We start from the raw sequence: 14,775 nt of genomic DNA, 5'->3' as shown, positions 1-14,775 counted from the left end.
TACGGCATCTACGGTAATCCCAATGAATTCGCGCCATTGAACGATAACGTTAGGCCGCGCCTCCAGCTCCCCACTCCCTTCCCTGTGGTGGCGCGAAAGTCAGCCGGTTTGTTTAGTTTTAGTAAATAAAACGGTTGGTGACTGATTGATCGCTGTCTTATCGTCCAAACGGATTTCATCGAAATCTTCGGCTCAAACCTTGCCGAATTTTCGACCAAGTAATTAAACTTTCCTCTTATTTGGATGTTCTTTTGCATTTCTTTATGTTTTATTGCCGCCTTGTTTGTTACATTATGTATTTCGCTTTTCAATTTGATGCCAAACATACAATTTGCAATAGATTAATTTATGTGTACTGTACCTTTCTCAAAAGATGGACCCACGACGTCGAAATCGTCACGGCCGCCCTGCGCCCGCTGGAAATAATTATGCAAACGCAAACGCACCCAGGCCATTCGTCAAAATGGACAGAATCTCCATGGACAGGATCACGCAGATTCCGTCTCCTTTTCATCACTCAAATTCTGTGCCTTCGCCATACAGCAGGTAAAAATCAGCCTTTTATGACAGTATGTAACGTTATTTCACTGAAATTTGAAATTTCAGGAGGATGCCAGTTCGTCAGGGACAGATGGTTGGTTCGCCATATCAAATATTTTCCCCGAGACACCAGCAACAACAGCAAGGCTACCATGGATTGCCCCCTGTGCCGCCATACCCTTTCCACAACGTTGACCTGACTCCACGAAGGCGTCAGGGTCCTGTAACTCGAAGTGCTCTCAGGCCCCAAAACAATCTGTCCAGACTGACGGCTAAGCCAGCCTTGAAGCTGTCGGTAGCAAAAGCAACTGAGAAACAGACAATGGTGTCTGAAAAGCCTAAGAGGGAGTCCCTGAGGCCTCAGCCGGCCAATAGGAGGAGTCTAGCACCTGAGAAACTGACCAAGCCAGTCGAAAAGTTGATTGAAAAGCCTAAGAGGGAATCTCTGAGGCCTGAGCCAGCCCGCAGAAAGAGTGTGGCACCTGAGAAACAGACAAAGTCGATTGAAAAGCCTAAGAGGGAGTCCCTGAGGCCTGAGCCGGCCCGCAGGAGGAGTGTGGCACCGCCTGTCCGCAGTGCAACAGATTTCATTGAGAGAAATAAGATGAATGCAGGTTAGTACTAGATTTTATTTTATTCAAACACAAATTAATTTGTATAATTCATTCCAATAGGGCGAAGGAAGAGTGTCGACCCAAGCGCCTTGAGGGAAATGAAAGCAGCACCGCGCAGGCAAAGTTTGGCAAGAGCAGCCAAAACGCCTCGTCCGGAAGTGACACTCGAGCCTGTGGAAATCAATATAGAAGAACCAGCACAGCCCGAGAAGGTGGAAAATGTCGAGCAGGTTGAATATGACCAGTTTGAAGCCAAGGAAAATGTGCCTGACAATGTGTTGGAAGAAGCTCCATTGCCAAAGAAAGCCAAGCTTGACAACTCTGAATTGGAGGAGGAGGAAAAGCCTAAGTCTCCTAAACAAACAACCTCCCTCTGTAAGTATTTCACTTTAAAACCCCTGCCAGAAATTTCCAAAATGATTTTTGCTAAAATTGAATGAGACTAATGGATTGGTGCGTCGTTTTTTACCCAATTAGAAATTTTGCAAGAGGTTTAGTACCGAGCTTTGTGGGTGTTAATAGTTAATCGTAGAGCAAAATACCATACATATTCTGAAAACTGATGAAATTTCCTATTTACCGCACTCAGACCTAAATTTTCTTGCATTTCCGTGAAAATAAAGTTATGAAAATGAACTATATAATTTTTAAAAGACAAAAATGTAGCCTAAAAACCTATAAGCTCCAGAAATTTTTTAAAAAAAATTATCTCAAACCGTTTCCCGTTTCGGACAATCGGTCAAATTGTCAAGTAGAGTCTACCTTTTTAGTAAAACTGGCTAATCAACGTCAAATTAATTTGTTTGCAGTCCTTCAGTATTTGGACATCAAAAAGGATGATTTGCCAAACATAGTTGCCGACTACGACAGTCAGGCGGCCGCTGATTGTGAGCCAACGAAAGGAAGTAAGAAAAATCGTTGTGCCATTATGTAATCACGTCTGACATTGTCAGACGAATCATTTGTATTATTTGATAAGTGAACTTACAATTCTATCCCTCGCGTTTTCCGCTTTTCTTTTATAATATATTATACTCTATCTCTCAGCTAGCAATTTAAAAAATAAAAATTAACTGACGTAATAAGAAGAAGGAACTGTTTTAATTTACAAAGAGCACAAGAAAGACGGTGGTTTTTTAAAATGGTCACTTGAGCCTGCCGGATCTGGCGTCTGTGATTGCACCCCAGAGTTCAATGATAAAGTCGTCCGTGAATCCGAATTCCTCGAGATCGGAGCCGTCGATGGCTTCTGCAAAGTCCATGCTGTTTTGCGTGCCCTTGGCCCGCTGCCAGATTTGCGAGGCCAGCTCGGAGTCGTTGATGCCCATGAACGATTCCAGCAGCTTGTTGATGTTGTCGATGCCGATTTGCTCTTGGTCGTCCGCCTCGACCACTTCTGCTGTGCCGTTTGCTTTGAAGCGCAGTGTTTCTTTCCCAGAGCCGAAACCTTGCTTCTTCCCTTTCCTTGGGTCACCGCGTGGACCGATGTTGGCTGCGGGAGCAAAATTATTTTAAGAAATTTTCTGGTGAGAGCTAATTCAAAACTGAAGAATTTTTTTAGCAAATTAATTTAAACTTCAGGGTTGACGGAAAATATTGGGGCGAAATCTGGGAAAATCAGCCTCTTGGAGCTACCAAAAATTGATAATCTCTGCACGATGGCCAACAATTAATTAATGTAGTTAATTTTTTTTTTACCTTTTTAAATTTAAGACTTGATAAAATTTTAAAATAATTATCTCAAAATGGATCTGTTTAATTTTTTCTAAGTATGGGTTGAATTGTTTCCCAAGCGTATATATACCACGCCTAGAAATTTTCAGGATGTTGACACCTGTAGTTTTTGAGAAAAAGGATCAAAGGTTGAAAAAAGGGTATTTTATTGAGTTCTAGTGGATTTTAAGAATATAAAAATTGCACGATCGGTTGATTTTTACCCTCGGATATGACCATCAGAACAGGTCAGAAATTGAACCCTTGCGTCAGGGTAGCCCTTGACTCCTTGAGCAATCAAAATCATTCAATTTCCAAGTGTAGCCACTTTATCGACGCCTGACGGGATCTGTATTGATTCAATTTGGAAGATCTGAACACCATGTGAACACTCAAGTTGATACCTTTCAGAATATGTGTTATTTGACCCTTTGGAAGCCATCAGGGTGCTCAGGAAACACCCTGATTTCCCAAAAATATATTTTCTGAGCGCCCTGATGGCTTCCTAAGGGCCAAAATGGACATTTTCTGAAAGCTTCAAACTTTGGGTGTTCAAATAGTGTGCAGATCTTGCAAATCGAATCAATACAGAGGCCGTCAGGCGTTGTTTAATTGGCTACATTTAAGGTAATTTAATTATATCGATCCCTGAGGGCTTCCCTGACGCCAGGGTTTGATTTCTTACCTTTTCTAATGATCTTATCTGACCTCAGGGGTGACCTTAAGCATATAACAAGAGAAAATATCAACTGATCGTGCAGTTTTGAATTTTTTAAATCCATCTGAACTTAAAAACACTTTTTTGACCCTTTTTAAATAAAAAAACTAATGCTCTCACCACCCTGAAAATTTCCAGACATATTAAATGCACTCAGGGCTACATTTTATCCCAAATTTTGGAAAATTAAATTGGGCGCGTTTTTTAAATATTAAAAATTTTGTAATTAACTCAAAATTATTTTTGCAAGATAATAAACATTGTGAGCCGTCTAAATTATCTTCTTTTGGCTCAAAAATTATAACTAGAGATATTCCGGTTCTCACCCTGATTTTCGGGGGAAAGCCTCTTTTATTTTTTCAAATTTTTCGGGTTTAAAATTTTCAATTCTTACCAAAACCAGCTTTTTGGGGCTCGACCAGTCGCATTGTAAATGTGGTGCCCTTGGGAATTTCCTTGAGCATCTTTGCAACCTCAAAATGCCTGCGCCCAACCAGAGTTTCGTTATCGATCCGTTCGATGTGATCACCCACCTAGAAAATTACGCAATCATCACTCATGGGGAGCAATAATTATAACTTTGCGACGAATCAAAAGGCTTCCTACCTCGAACGTCTGTCAGCGGTGCCGTATTTGCAAGTGAAAAAGTGAGAACAAACGATTTGAACATGCTTTATAATTTAAAGAGACATTGTCAAGAGGATTTCTTTAATCTGCTTTAGTTGGGGCACGTTTGTGGGTCTTCTCACCTGGATGTAACTCATAGAGTCAATAAGACTGCCCTCCTTGATGCGTTTTATGAATGCGTAGCCGGCGCCGTTGTCTGTGATGGTCAAGCCAAGCGCGTCTTCGGTTTTCGTAATTTGCACTTCTTTTGGCCGGCCTGAAATTACGCAAATTAAAATAATTAAATATAAAATAATATGCCCCGTGCCTTTTCTGTGGACAAATATGAAGTCATCTAGTCCGATTTGACCGCCGAGCAATTTGTTCATGTCCACTTTGTGCGTATTCAGCGTGCAGAAGAGTATCTGGAAGAAACACAAAATAAAATCAGTAACGGGATAAAAGCTGCATCATAATGAACAGGTGTAGTAGTTTGAGCGAATGCGCTGCAGACACAATTTAATTTACAGCAACTTCCTCAATGCTGCATCATCTTTTCGTGCAGCAAATTGTGTGTCAGTACAGAAATTAAATTCCTGAATAAAATATTAAATCCAGAAGAGATATGAAAAACGTGGCTCGTATTTAAAATCAGCGAATTTTTTCAAAATCAATTTAATTTAAATTTTTGACTTGGTTGAATTAGATTGGGCAGGCGAAAATTTGACATGCCGTGCCGAAAATCGGTGGAAACGTATAAATCGTTACTTTGGCACTTTTTTGTGTGAACAAGAACGCCAGCGACCAATCAGAGAAGAGATTGGCTCTTAAATGCCTAATTATTATTGTAAGATCAAGACGGCAGCCAGGGGAAGTCTATAAGCTACTGGCTTGTTTGTTATTTGTCTCTGTGCGTTGCTACTTTCTCGATTTTACAAAGGCCTGTGTCTTGTTCACACAGTGACGTTTACACCGATTTTCGGCACGTTTAGTCGAGATTCAACTGCCAAGCCTAATTCAACACTTAAATTTAAATTACTGCAAACAAGAATCTTGTTGAATGCAAACAAGGATTTTATTCTGATCACTGATGCAGAAGAAGAATTACGACACGCTATTTTTTTCTCGACGTGAAAGACGCACGTCTCAATTTAATGGTCCACTAACTTTCCGTTTCCTGCAGTCAACTTGCTTCAGAGGCACCTGATTTCAAACGAAACAGGGAAGAGTAGTTTGTAAAAAATGCAGAAGGGTCAAACAACACATTCCGCGGTGATCTCACTCGGGTTTCAAGTGCATCATACGCAATTTGCGCCGGCTATAACGGTAGACCACCTGACTCGCGAGGCAGCATACCGAGCAGAATTGGTTGCATGAGATGCGCTTTCCTTTGTCACGCGTGGAACGGACCCGAAATTAGACTTCCGCGACATTTGGCAAACCTCCGAGTCATTTTGTTCTTGTTTCGATTTTTTTTCTTCCAGAATGGACACGAGGGAGATGCATGAAAATAATTGGATCGTGGTGCGGCAATCTGTTGATTTAATCAGAAAAATGCTTCAGTTTTGCAGTCACTTGTGCACAGTATAATCGGAAAGCAATAATAATGATGATAATTTAAGATAATCGCTTTTAGAGTTTAATTAGGGCACTCGTATTTTTTTTTATCTTACCCGCAGTTATTCTCTGGAATTTTGCCTTCAATTTAAACCGAAAAAATCTTTCAAATACGCAAAAGTAACGACTTGATTGCGCCGTGATGTTTAACTACGCCTGTTTCTTAATAAACCAAAAATTTGTGGCAGCAGTTGCCGATTGCGAGCCCGTATTTTCATCGAGTGACACACACACACACATACTCAAGATTATTTGGCGGCTGCTTATCAAAGTGCGACGACGTCCTTGCTGGCAAACTATAGAAACCGCTGCTCGACGGCAGCGTCTGCGTGTGTAGCGTGTGCTGTTTTCATTTTCGCATTTTCGCCGCCTCTCTATATAATTGTTCGGCACGAGGGTTTGTTTGACTTTTTACGCACAGTGCGTCCGCCGAGGAACTTGAGCACAGCCTTGACACAGTTCAATCAAATAAGAGTTCCCGCGAAGACGGAGAATTCTGTACGCTTTCACAGCCGCTCAGGCGAAAACGAAAGGAAGCTTTTTGTGTGTACGCGATAAGAGGTCTTATAAATTTAAACTCGATCATTGCGACATGCAGCTGCACCTTCTCAAATAAACCAGGAAGCGACAAAGCTCCATTCGGCATTTACAATTAATTTGTAATTCAACGCGTTCCCAATTATTTTTATCTCGGCTTCGCGCGTTTCGCGCAACTGACCGATTTCCACATTCTGAAAAGTGAGAATCTGCAGCGATAAGCTCCTCTCGCGCCGCGCAGACATTCAAATAGTGTGCTATAAAGCAGGCTGCAGGTTGCGCGTATTTAAGTCGGGTAGCACGCGTTTCGATTCGACGCCGCAGAGATTGAACAAGTGGTGCACTGAACTGGCCCCTGTGCGAAACAAGCGGCCGTGATTCCTCTCGGCGGAAGTCCAGCAGCAGCAAGTGGGGGCCGCGAACGCTTCACTTTTTCATAATTAGATCGACCGCACCTGCGGATCGATCAAAGCACATGATTACGCGCTGCACGAAATTTAAATTTTAAACCGTGTCGGAGAAAATTTCATACTGGAGAATAAAAGACGAAATGTCACGGGTCGAAGGGAGAAAATTGGCACATGAGGTCCAGAAACCAGTCTTTCGACAAAATATCCATTTTTATGGATTTTACGGGACATTTTTGGAAAACATTGAGACCTCAGTATCTCACCTTCACGTTGTGCAATTTCAAAAATAAGGTTTGCTTTGGATTCCTCTCACCGAGCCCGATCAAACAGACGCAAAATTTTATGTCCTAGGTCAATGTCAAAGGTCACTAATACTAATTTTGTATTTTAATTTAAAAAATTGAAATGATTTCAGCATTTAGGTATTTTAAAATGTGCTTTAAAGTTGTCCCATGACATTTTTGAGATTGGGTGAAAATTTCAGAGCGGTGTTCCCTCTAGATTTGGAGAAAATCCACTCAAAAAATCGAAATTTTCAACTTTTTCGTGTTTTGCTAGCATTGCAAACTCCAAATCTCGGGTTCAAATCATCCGAATTTAAAAATGTACCCGCACCTTTAGACTTGTATCAACCTCCCTTGACCAGCTGAAGCGTTGAGGGGGTGATCTGCCCACTCTCCACCCCCAAAATTTCTATATTTATTAGTACATTTTTGCTTTTTAAATCGGAGGAGATGGATTTAAAAGGGGTAGTCGCCCCCTAAACCATTCAGCTGGTCAGGGGAGGTCGAGACGAGTTTAATGGTGGTTAGTTTTTGCGATTTCTGATCATTAGAACCCGAGAATTATAGTGGCTAAACACGTCATAGTCGAAGAAATCGTGTTTTTCGAGTTTTGAAGTATAATTTCACGAAAACAAAAAATAACGCCAGGTTCACACATGTAATGGGACAACTTTTAGAGCACAGTTTCGAAACTCAAAAATCCCGCGTATGATTGAATTATTTAAACCTTCACGTTTCGCAATTAAAATAAGAAAAATCTGTAGAAAAGGCAAATTATGCTCTGAAGCGCACCACTTTCATCGTAGATAACAGCAGCTCTTAGCATTTTATAGTTCGCAGCGTGTGTTACAGACATAAACCACTCAATTAATGACTATTAGGCGACCATCAAAAGGGCCTCAAAATTGTGATTGTGAAAGGGCTAGAGAAGAAGTGTTATTGGTTTGATATAAGCTGCTTTTATCACGAATATGCGTTGATGATGCCCAAACGTCGCGATAAGATAATAAAGACAAACGACATGCATACTCTTTTAACGCAAATCGCTACCTGCGCGCGTTTTGGGCGGCGTACGCACATCCAATAAATAAATCAAAAGCTTATGCGCGCGGGCCTTCGCATTTTTAGATAAAAACGCGTGACATTTTTTTATCTTTTTGAGCTAATTAGCTTTAATAATTAATCATTCCCGAATTGACGAGATTATATGATGGGCTCTTCATAAATGCCACGAAAATACGGAATTCCTATTAATGTTGAAATAAACCGTCTGGTTAAAATTCCACGAAAACTCGCACGCAAACTAAGAGATAGCGATTTTGGACTTCGTATTATCTTTGCCGCGAGAAAAGACTCATTATTGTTGCCTACTTAGTAAAAGATAAGCAAGTTTGATAAAACAATTATTTAAGTACCTCTATTCCGTACGGGTTTTGCGCGTTTTCCCACACCAATTGAATACTCTGTTCTCTTTAGTTAAATATTAAATTAAATTAAAGTGCTCACATCGTCTGAAGGAAAGTCGTAGCATTCTGCGATTTTGGCGTAGAGCTCTTTGACGTTGCCGAAGCCCGAGATGAGTCCTGTGGGCGAGCCCTGCGCCTGCTGGCAGTGGAAGACGAGTTGGGGCCGCTGCACGGGGGCAGGGGGCGCGGGCGTCGTCGGCGGCGCCGGCAGCGGCCCCTGCTTGGTGTTGTGATTCTCGTCGCCCTGCTTCGTGCGTGTCGACCGCTTCTTGAACATGGCTGCGAACGGGACACTGCCGACACTCTCGACTCGGATCGCTCGACCGACTACCCACTGCTCCGCTCTCCACTTGTCACGCAACACCGACCGACACCGAGTCGCAGCCGCGTTTTCGTTTTTGCACCGATGGAAGCAGCGCCATCTCACCTGCCCCTGCGCTGCTTCTGCAACCACCTGCGCACCGCTCCGAAGCCCTGGCGGATCCTTGCTCAACACAATAAGAAGCAATTTTTACTTTCGGTTAGTTTTTCATTTCTCTTAAATGCAGGGCAAAATTACCAAAAATTAGATGATTGGGATTTTTTTTTATATTTTATTTCAAGGGCCCATTTTCTCCTTTTTTGGGTCGAACAACATTTTTCTAATATTTTAGTTTTATTTTAAAAAAATCATACCACCCCAGGGGACAATTTGAATATTTCTTCAGTTGCGTGGACTTTATTTTACTGTAGCAGAATAGGCTGACCCCTTTGGGAAATGGGAAATCTTTGTTTATAATATTAAAATAAAATTTCACCTGCTCAGCATATCATTTTGTACTCGCACACCGAATCTCAAACATTTCTGAAGAGATTTCTGAGCTTGGTCCTCCTTGAAAGTCGGAGTATTAGCCAATTTTCCCGCAAAAATTTCCTTCCTGAAAAACGTCCACTTCGATTTTCATCATCCCCCGGCCTAACTCTACACGAATCCACCCTTAATGCACTTCGCTGCAGTCTCTGAGATCGATAAATAATATCAGACTCGGAATCTGCGCAAAATTTTAATCATTTAAAAGGCTCCCCAATTTTGCAATGCGCAAAAAACAGCTGCAAAAATAAAAAACACCAGTTTCCGCATTTTTCCGAATCTGCAACCTCGCGCCAAAAAAGAGAAATTTTGGGAGTAGTGTTAAAATTTTCAATCTCTTGGTGGCTTCTTTTATTTTTATATTTTGTAAAAATATCAATTTTAGGTCATCATCATGCATCATAAGAATTTTTTATCTTTAATATAAATTCATTTGTTTCGGAAAAATGAGAAAAATTGCAAAAAAACCAACAAAAAAGTTTTTTGCAACATAGTTAGTGGGTTTTCCGGAAAATGCGGGTTTTGCGAACCCTGAAAATTAAATTGTTAAGGTCCAAAAGTCGTTTTAATCATGTGAATCCCATGGAATAAATTTTCTTTAACGTTACTCTCCGCGTAATTTTATTACTCAAGATTTAACCTGCCCGTCGTAATTTTCACTCTAACCTAACCACCGCCTTCAGGGTGGCATAAATTCGTAAAAATTTCATCCTGATTTTCCACGAAAAAACTAAAAGTTCAGTTTTAAACGTCTTTTTCATTTAAAAAACTGGTTTAAAGAGAACATTAATTCTGAGCCACTTGATGAGATTGCCATACCACGGAAGGTGCGGCTCGCGGATGTAGATAGCGTGCTGAGGGGTGACTTTTAACCACTGCCACACATTCAGCGTCCAGTGCTGCCCAGGAGTGAATATGTACGGACTGGGCTCCTCATCATCAGTGGGAGGAACTACAGGAACTACGAAAGATCAAAATTAAATTAAATTAAAGAGATCTACAAAGTTTGCGTCGTGTTTCACACCTGCTGGAGTCTGCGCTTCGGGAGGAGGAAGCTTCGTCGGCGCCGGCTTCGCCCTTCTAGGGGCAGTGTTTGAAACGAGCCCAGTAAGCAACTATGTATGTTTCCAAACATGCAAAAATGAGTGCAGAAACATAAACTGGTTTATACTTTTGTAAAATTAAAATACTTTGGTTTAAAGTGGATTGATACAGAAGGGTCACAGTTGAAATTATTTGAATTTTTGGATACGATAAACAAAGGGTCAGTTTTGATTGACTCTACAATTTGGAGTAAAAAATTAAGTTAAAATTCACTTTTTTTTTCAAAATTTACAGCCCTTGACCATATTTTCTTAGCAGATTTCGATTCTTCTCGTCGAGATCTGTCCAACAGCGTATAGAACCTTTTAGGCAAACTCTTTGTTGTGAAATTATTTAAGTTTTCCAGTAAGAAGAAAGTCTTTACCATTTGAAAAGCATGCTAACTTTGCAGCCAATTTACCAGTTGCATAAACCCTAAGTGTTCGAAGCCGCCAACAGATGGCGCCACCGTAGACTTTCGCTTTTAAGGCACTTCCGCTGCGATTTCAGACTCAATCTAGCTACTGTGCATTCTTCAATTAATTTGCTTTTTTTTTGACGTGCTGAACACCAAAATCGGTTCAGCCAATCGCCGCAGAATCGTGAAAAACTATTTTTTGAAATAAAAAAATCTTTTCCAACGTTTCTACGGCGAATGGCTGAACCGATTTTGGTTATCAGCACGTCAAAAAAAGCAAATTAATTGAAGAATGCAAAATAGCTAGATTGAGACTAAAATCGCAGCGGAAATGCCTTAAAACCGATAAAATAAAATTTTTAAGAAAGTCCGTGGTTGCGCCATCTGTTGGCGGCTTTGAACACTAAGGGTTTATGCAACTGGTCAATTTTCTCGAAAATTTAGTGCTACTCATATAGGTCAGGTCAAAGTTCACTTCAACTGAATCCCAAGGAATGAATTCATGTATTGGCAACAAGCATTTTGTAGTATCAAAATCCTCTTAAATCTATTTGTATGCTACTTTAACAAGGACACTTTAACATCTTCGCTCTTGGGCTCATTAAAAAAAAAATACTTGCAACTTAAATGAGATTTTAAGCTTAATTGGAATGCGCTCACTGTTTGTCACGCTACCATCTAAACCACTTAACTATAAACGTTGTGAATCTTTTTAAAATTTTAGGTATATATAATTATATTTTCTTTATCCGTTTCAAAGATCCTTGATTACAAACCATGAAGACAAAAAATCGTCTCATCTGCATTCTGCCAGAGGGAAATCTAGTAGCCTCTATGAATCACCAGGAATTTGCGTTTTCTCAACAATCACAAATTATACACATCAACCGTCTGTTATCAAACCAAGAATGAAATAGGGATTTTTTTAGGAATGTAGCAACCAATTAAATAAAATAGAAGAAAATGCAATCACTTGTTTGATTTATTCATGTCGAATAATAAAAGTTAGAACAATTTTTTACATCAGGCAAGCATTTGTCCACTTCAGCCAGTTAATTTTTATGCTCGCGCAATCGCTTTGATATCACTTTAGTGTACACTGTCCTCTGGTAAAAGCAGAACCAGACAGACGGTTTTTAGATTAAGAAGAACGTGTGTGGTTATTCGTTTCACGCCAAGTTCAGGTATCATTTCACTAAACACAAACTTCGCCTGTAAAAATCTTACAAGTTCGATAACCCTTTATTATACGGCTAATCAAAAACACATCAAGAAGGAATTTCAGTACTTTTTCAGAGTTTTTCTGATCAGAGCCAGTCGCTGCTTGTGGGCCTCTGTCACAGGCGCCCTTTTGTACGGGCGAAGCTCGTCGGTGCCGAAACCAGGAGTCCACATGTTCCAGTTGCGCTCCAGGTGCAGCTGAACATCTTTCACTTCGACCGTTGTAGCTTTGCGGTGCTTGGCCAACTGACAGGCCGCGTTCACAGTGTTTTCCACGAATTCGTCAGCCAGACTCACGAGGATTTCCTCCACCTGCGAACACACCACAGTACGGAATTTAAAATTAAATTAATGACAAGTTCTCAGTCTTCAATACAGTGACTGTGCCAAAAAATGATCCCTGCGGATTCAATTAGATATCAATTCAACACTTAAGTGCCGAAAATCAGTGGAATGGAAACGGAAAAAAATGTATTATTGCTGTTTTTGGTTTGAAACTAATACATAGCCAAAGTCCAAAGTACTGTCACAAGATCGCCGGTGACCAATCAGAGAGCAGTTATCTCTAATTAGCCAGATCCAAACAGCAGCGCCACGGCTAGGTAGTGATGGGAATTTTCCTATCGATAGTTTGAACTATCGATATTTTTCGGTGAAAATATCGATATTTCGATAGGTATTTTTTCTCAATCACCTATCGATTTTAGATATTTTTGGTCAAAACCTATCGGAAAAAATATCTTATGATTTTTGAGCCGCCACACCCATTTTAACAGCTGCAACCAGCGCGCCCATTTTATCAGCTGGAACCGCCGCGCCCATTTTAACAGGTGGAACTGGCCCGCCCATTTTATCAGCTGGAACTGGCCCACCCATTTTAACAGCTGGAACTGGCCCGCCCATTTTAACAGCTGGAACTGGCCCGCCCATATTACCAGCTGCTACCGGCGCGCCCATTTCAACAGCTGGAACCGGCGCGCCCATTTTAACAGCTGTCGTTCGCTCACTCGTCACTCCCACATTGCACATACTTAAAACAAACACAACAGTAACAAAATAAATAATAACAAATCAAGCAATAATAAACTCAATCACAACACAGCTAGAGACAGCCGAGACAGGTGGTTGACACTAATGCGGTAAACAAGTCACACCAACTCTGGAAAGGCGGCTAATTGCATGCACTTAAAATCCTGATCAATTATACATACTATAAATTAATATTGTTATATGAGTTTCCTGTTGAGCAATTTATCTCTATAATTACAAATTGAAAGTAATTGATCAATTAAAAGTCATCATTAATAAGACAAAAGAAATGGCATGACGTCATAGTTGTTTTGTTTATTTTCTAAATAAGGGTAGAGGGAGCAATCATGAGTGCTCGAGTGCTGCCACCTTTAATAAATAAATGAAATAAACAGTTTTCCACAATTTTAGGCGCGAACTTTAAATTTACTGCAACCGGCACGCCCATTTTACCAGCTGCAGCCGGCACGCCCATTTTACCAGCTGCAACCGGCACACCCATTTAAACAGCTGCAACTGGCGCGCCCATTTTACCAGCTGCAACCGGCGCGCCTATTTTACCAGCTGAAACCAGTGCGCCCAAATTTAACCGGTTTTTTTACTTCCGGGATTAAAAACACGCATTTTTAAAGGTTTTTTAAAAACTATCGATTAATTGACTATCGATAGTTTTTCGGTTAACCTATCGATATTTTTTCGGTAGTGAAAAAAAACTACCTATCGGTTCTCGATAGGTACTTTCTCAAAGATTCCCATCACTACGGCTAGGGAAGCGAATGATGCCTAATGTAAGGACCAGCTGCAGGCTTGCACTGGCTGTCGCTGTGGCGCTGCTGTCTCGTAGTCTTACTCCAGCGCTATATCGTTCTCTGATTGGTCAAATTTCGCTAAATAAACCGTGTTTACATTTCCACTGATTTCCGGTATGTACCTTCTTGTACCGAATGATTCGGGTCATGGCTAGATGTTGAACGAGTGAGCTCAAAAATTAAAGGATTTATTCGTCTTTTAATATTTAAAGATCGAAACCTCTTCGTCGAGCTGTTCAGAAGGGTCCACCTCTCGGACGAGGTCGTGCAGACGCGGCCTCGAAAGGAGCACGTCGCTGAGCACGGTCTGTGGCTTGGCCGGCGTGAGTTGCGCCAGCGGAGGCACCGGCGCCGACGAAGCCTCTCCGCCGATGCCCGCGGGCGCCGAAGACGCCATCATTCGATCATCAACCGTTTCCGGCACTCAACCCAACCTACTGGACACTCGGGATGGCTGCAAATCAATCGAAAAAGCGTCGCTAGGGAGCACACTACTAATGTTATTGTTGTTATCGTTGCGCTCTTCAGATTGACAATGGGCAATGGACGTTGCTTGCTTTTCGTGTGCATCGCCAGTGAAAACCGGTAGATTAGAAGCTCCGAAACCGGTTTTTGGAAATAAATAAAACATTATATACCAACTATTTTTTCTTGTTGGATCAACTGATGTAATCCAAAAAGACCTGAATTAGTTTTAAAGCAAAATAAAAATTTAAATATTGGGATCTAGGTGAAATCTTATAGTGTACGATGTTTAGCGTGGAACTTTAACCGGTTTTTTGAGGCTCTCCACTTTTAATCGTTGACTCAACGTCATCCTAATTGTGTGCCATCTGTTGGCAAGGCTAAAAGCTCAAATT

At 41.0% G+C, this 14,775-nt stretch overlaps 3 protein-coding genes across 3 annotated transcripts; 1 reads left to right on the top strand and 2 right to left on the bottom strand.

The window, feature by feature from the left end:
- The first annotated feature begins 78 nt into the window (after nucleotides 1-78).
- Nucleotides 79-2,245, top strand: LOC135947834 (uncharacterized). The gene is made up of 5 exons (XM_065496792.1): nucleotides 79-218; nucleotides 374-546; nucleotides 607-1,154; nucleotides 1,215-1,529; nucleotides 1,964-2,245. Exons 2-5 carry the CDS (start codon nucleotides 374-376, stop codon nucleotides 2,086-2,088), a joined length of 1,161 nt encoding a protein of 386 aa, XP_065352864.1. The 5' UTR covers nucleotides 79-218; the 3' UTR covers nucleotides 2,089-2,245.
- Nucleotides 2,234-8,883, bottom strand: kermit (PDZ domain-containing protein GIPC-like protein kermit). The gene is made up of 5 exons (XM_065496793.1): nucleotides 8,546-8,883; nucleotides 4,520-4,616; nucleotides 4,335-4,468; nucleotides 3,980-4,118; nucleotides 2,234-2,646 (listed from the first exon to the last, which is right to left on the bottom strand). The coding sequence occupies exons 1-5, from the start codon at nucleotides 8,780-8,782 to the stop codon at nucleotides 2,300-2,302; spliced, it is 954 nt and encodes a 317-aa protein (XP_065352865.1). The 5' UTR covers nucleotides 8,783-8,883; the 3' UTR covers nucleotides 2,234-2,299.
- A 2,937-nt stretch (nucleotides 8,884-11,820) lies between these two features.
- On the bottom strand, nucleotides 11,821-14,451 carry Taf12 (TATA-box binding protein associated factor 12). The gene is made up of 2 exons (XM_065497551.1): nucleotides 14,136-14,451; nucleotides 11,821-12,389 (listed from the first exon to the last, which is right to left on the bottom strand). Exons 1-2 carry the CDS (start codon nucleotides 14,313-14,315, stop codon nucleotides 12,138-12,140), a joined length of 432 nt encoding a protein of 143 aa, XP_065353623.1. The 5' UTR covers nucleotides 14,316-14,451; the 3' UTR covers nucleotides 11,821-12,137.
- Between the last annotated feature and the right edge of the window lie 324 nt (nucleotides 14,452-14,775).

Source organism: Cloeon dipterum, chromosome 1, assembly GCF_949628265.1.
Source record: "Cloeon dipterum chromosome 1, ieCloDipt1.1, whole genome shotgun sequence".
Classification (NCBI taxonomy): Eukaryota; Metazoa; Arthropoda; class Insecta; order Ephemeroptera; family Baetidae; genus Cloeon; species Cloeon dipterum.
The sequence above is the reverse complement of the archived record's forward strand: the minus strand, read 5'-3'. Positions and strand labels throughout refer to the sequence as shown.

What these genes read in the sequence shown, in the direction of transcription:
- LOC135947834 (XM_065496792.1), top strand. Translation starts at nt 374, where the DNA reads ATGGACCCACGACGTCGAAATCGTCACGGCCGCCCTGCGCCCGCTGGA. An exon ending in GTGCCTTCGCCATACAGCAG is followed by an intron (nt 547 to 606) that starts GTAAAAATCAGC and finishes TTGAAATTTCAG; the next exon opens with GAGGATGCCAGTTCGTCAGG. An exon ending in TAAACAAACAACCTCCCTCT is followed by an intron (nt 1,530 to 1,963) that starts GTAAGTATTTCA and finishes ATTTGTTTGCAG; the next exon opens with TCCTTCAGTATTTGGACATC.
- kermit (XM_065496793.1), bottom strand. Translation starts at nt 8,782, where the DNA reads ATGTTCAAGAAGCGGTCGACACGCACGAAGCAGGGCGACGAGAATCAC. An exon ending in ACGACTTTCCTTCAGACGAT is followed by an intron (nt 4,617 to 8,545) that starts GTGAGCACTTTA and finishes TGTTTCTTCCAG; the next exon opens with ATACTCTTCTGCACGCTGAA. An exon ending in GCCCCAAAAAGCTGGTTTTG is followed by an intron (nt 2,647 to 3,979) that starts GTAAGAATTGAA and finishes TTGCTCCCGCAG; the next exon opens with CCAACATCGGTCCACGCGGT.
- Taf12 (XM_065497551.1), bottom strand. Translation starts at nt 14,315, where the DNA reads ATGATGGCGTCTTCGGCGCCCGCGGGCATCGGCGGAGAGGCTTCGTCG. An exon ending in CTGAACAGCTCGACGAAGAG is followed by an intron (nt 12,390 to 14,135) that starts GTTTCGATCTTT and finishes GTGTGTTCGCAG; the next exon opens with GTGGAGGAAATCCTCGTGAG.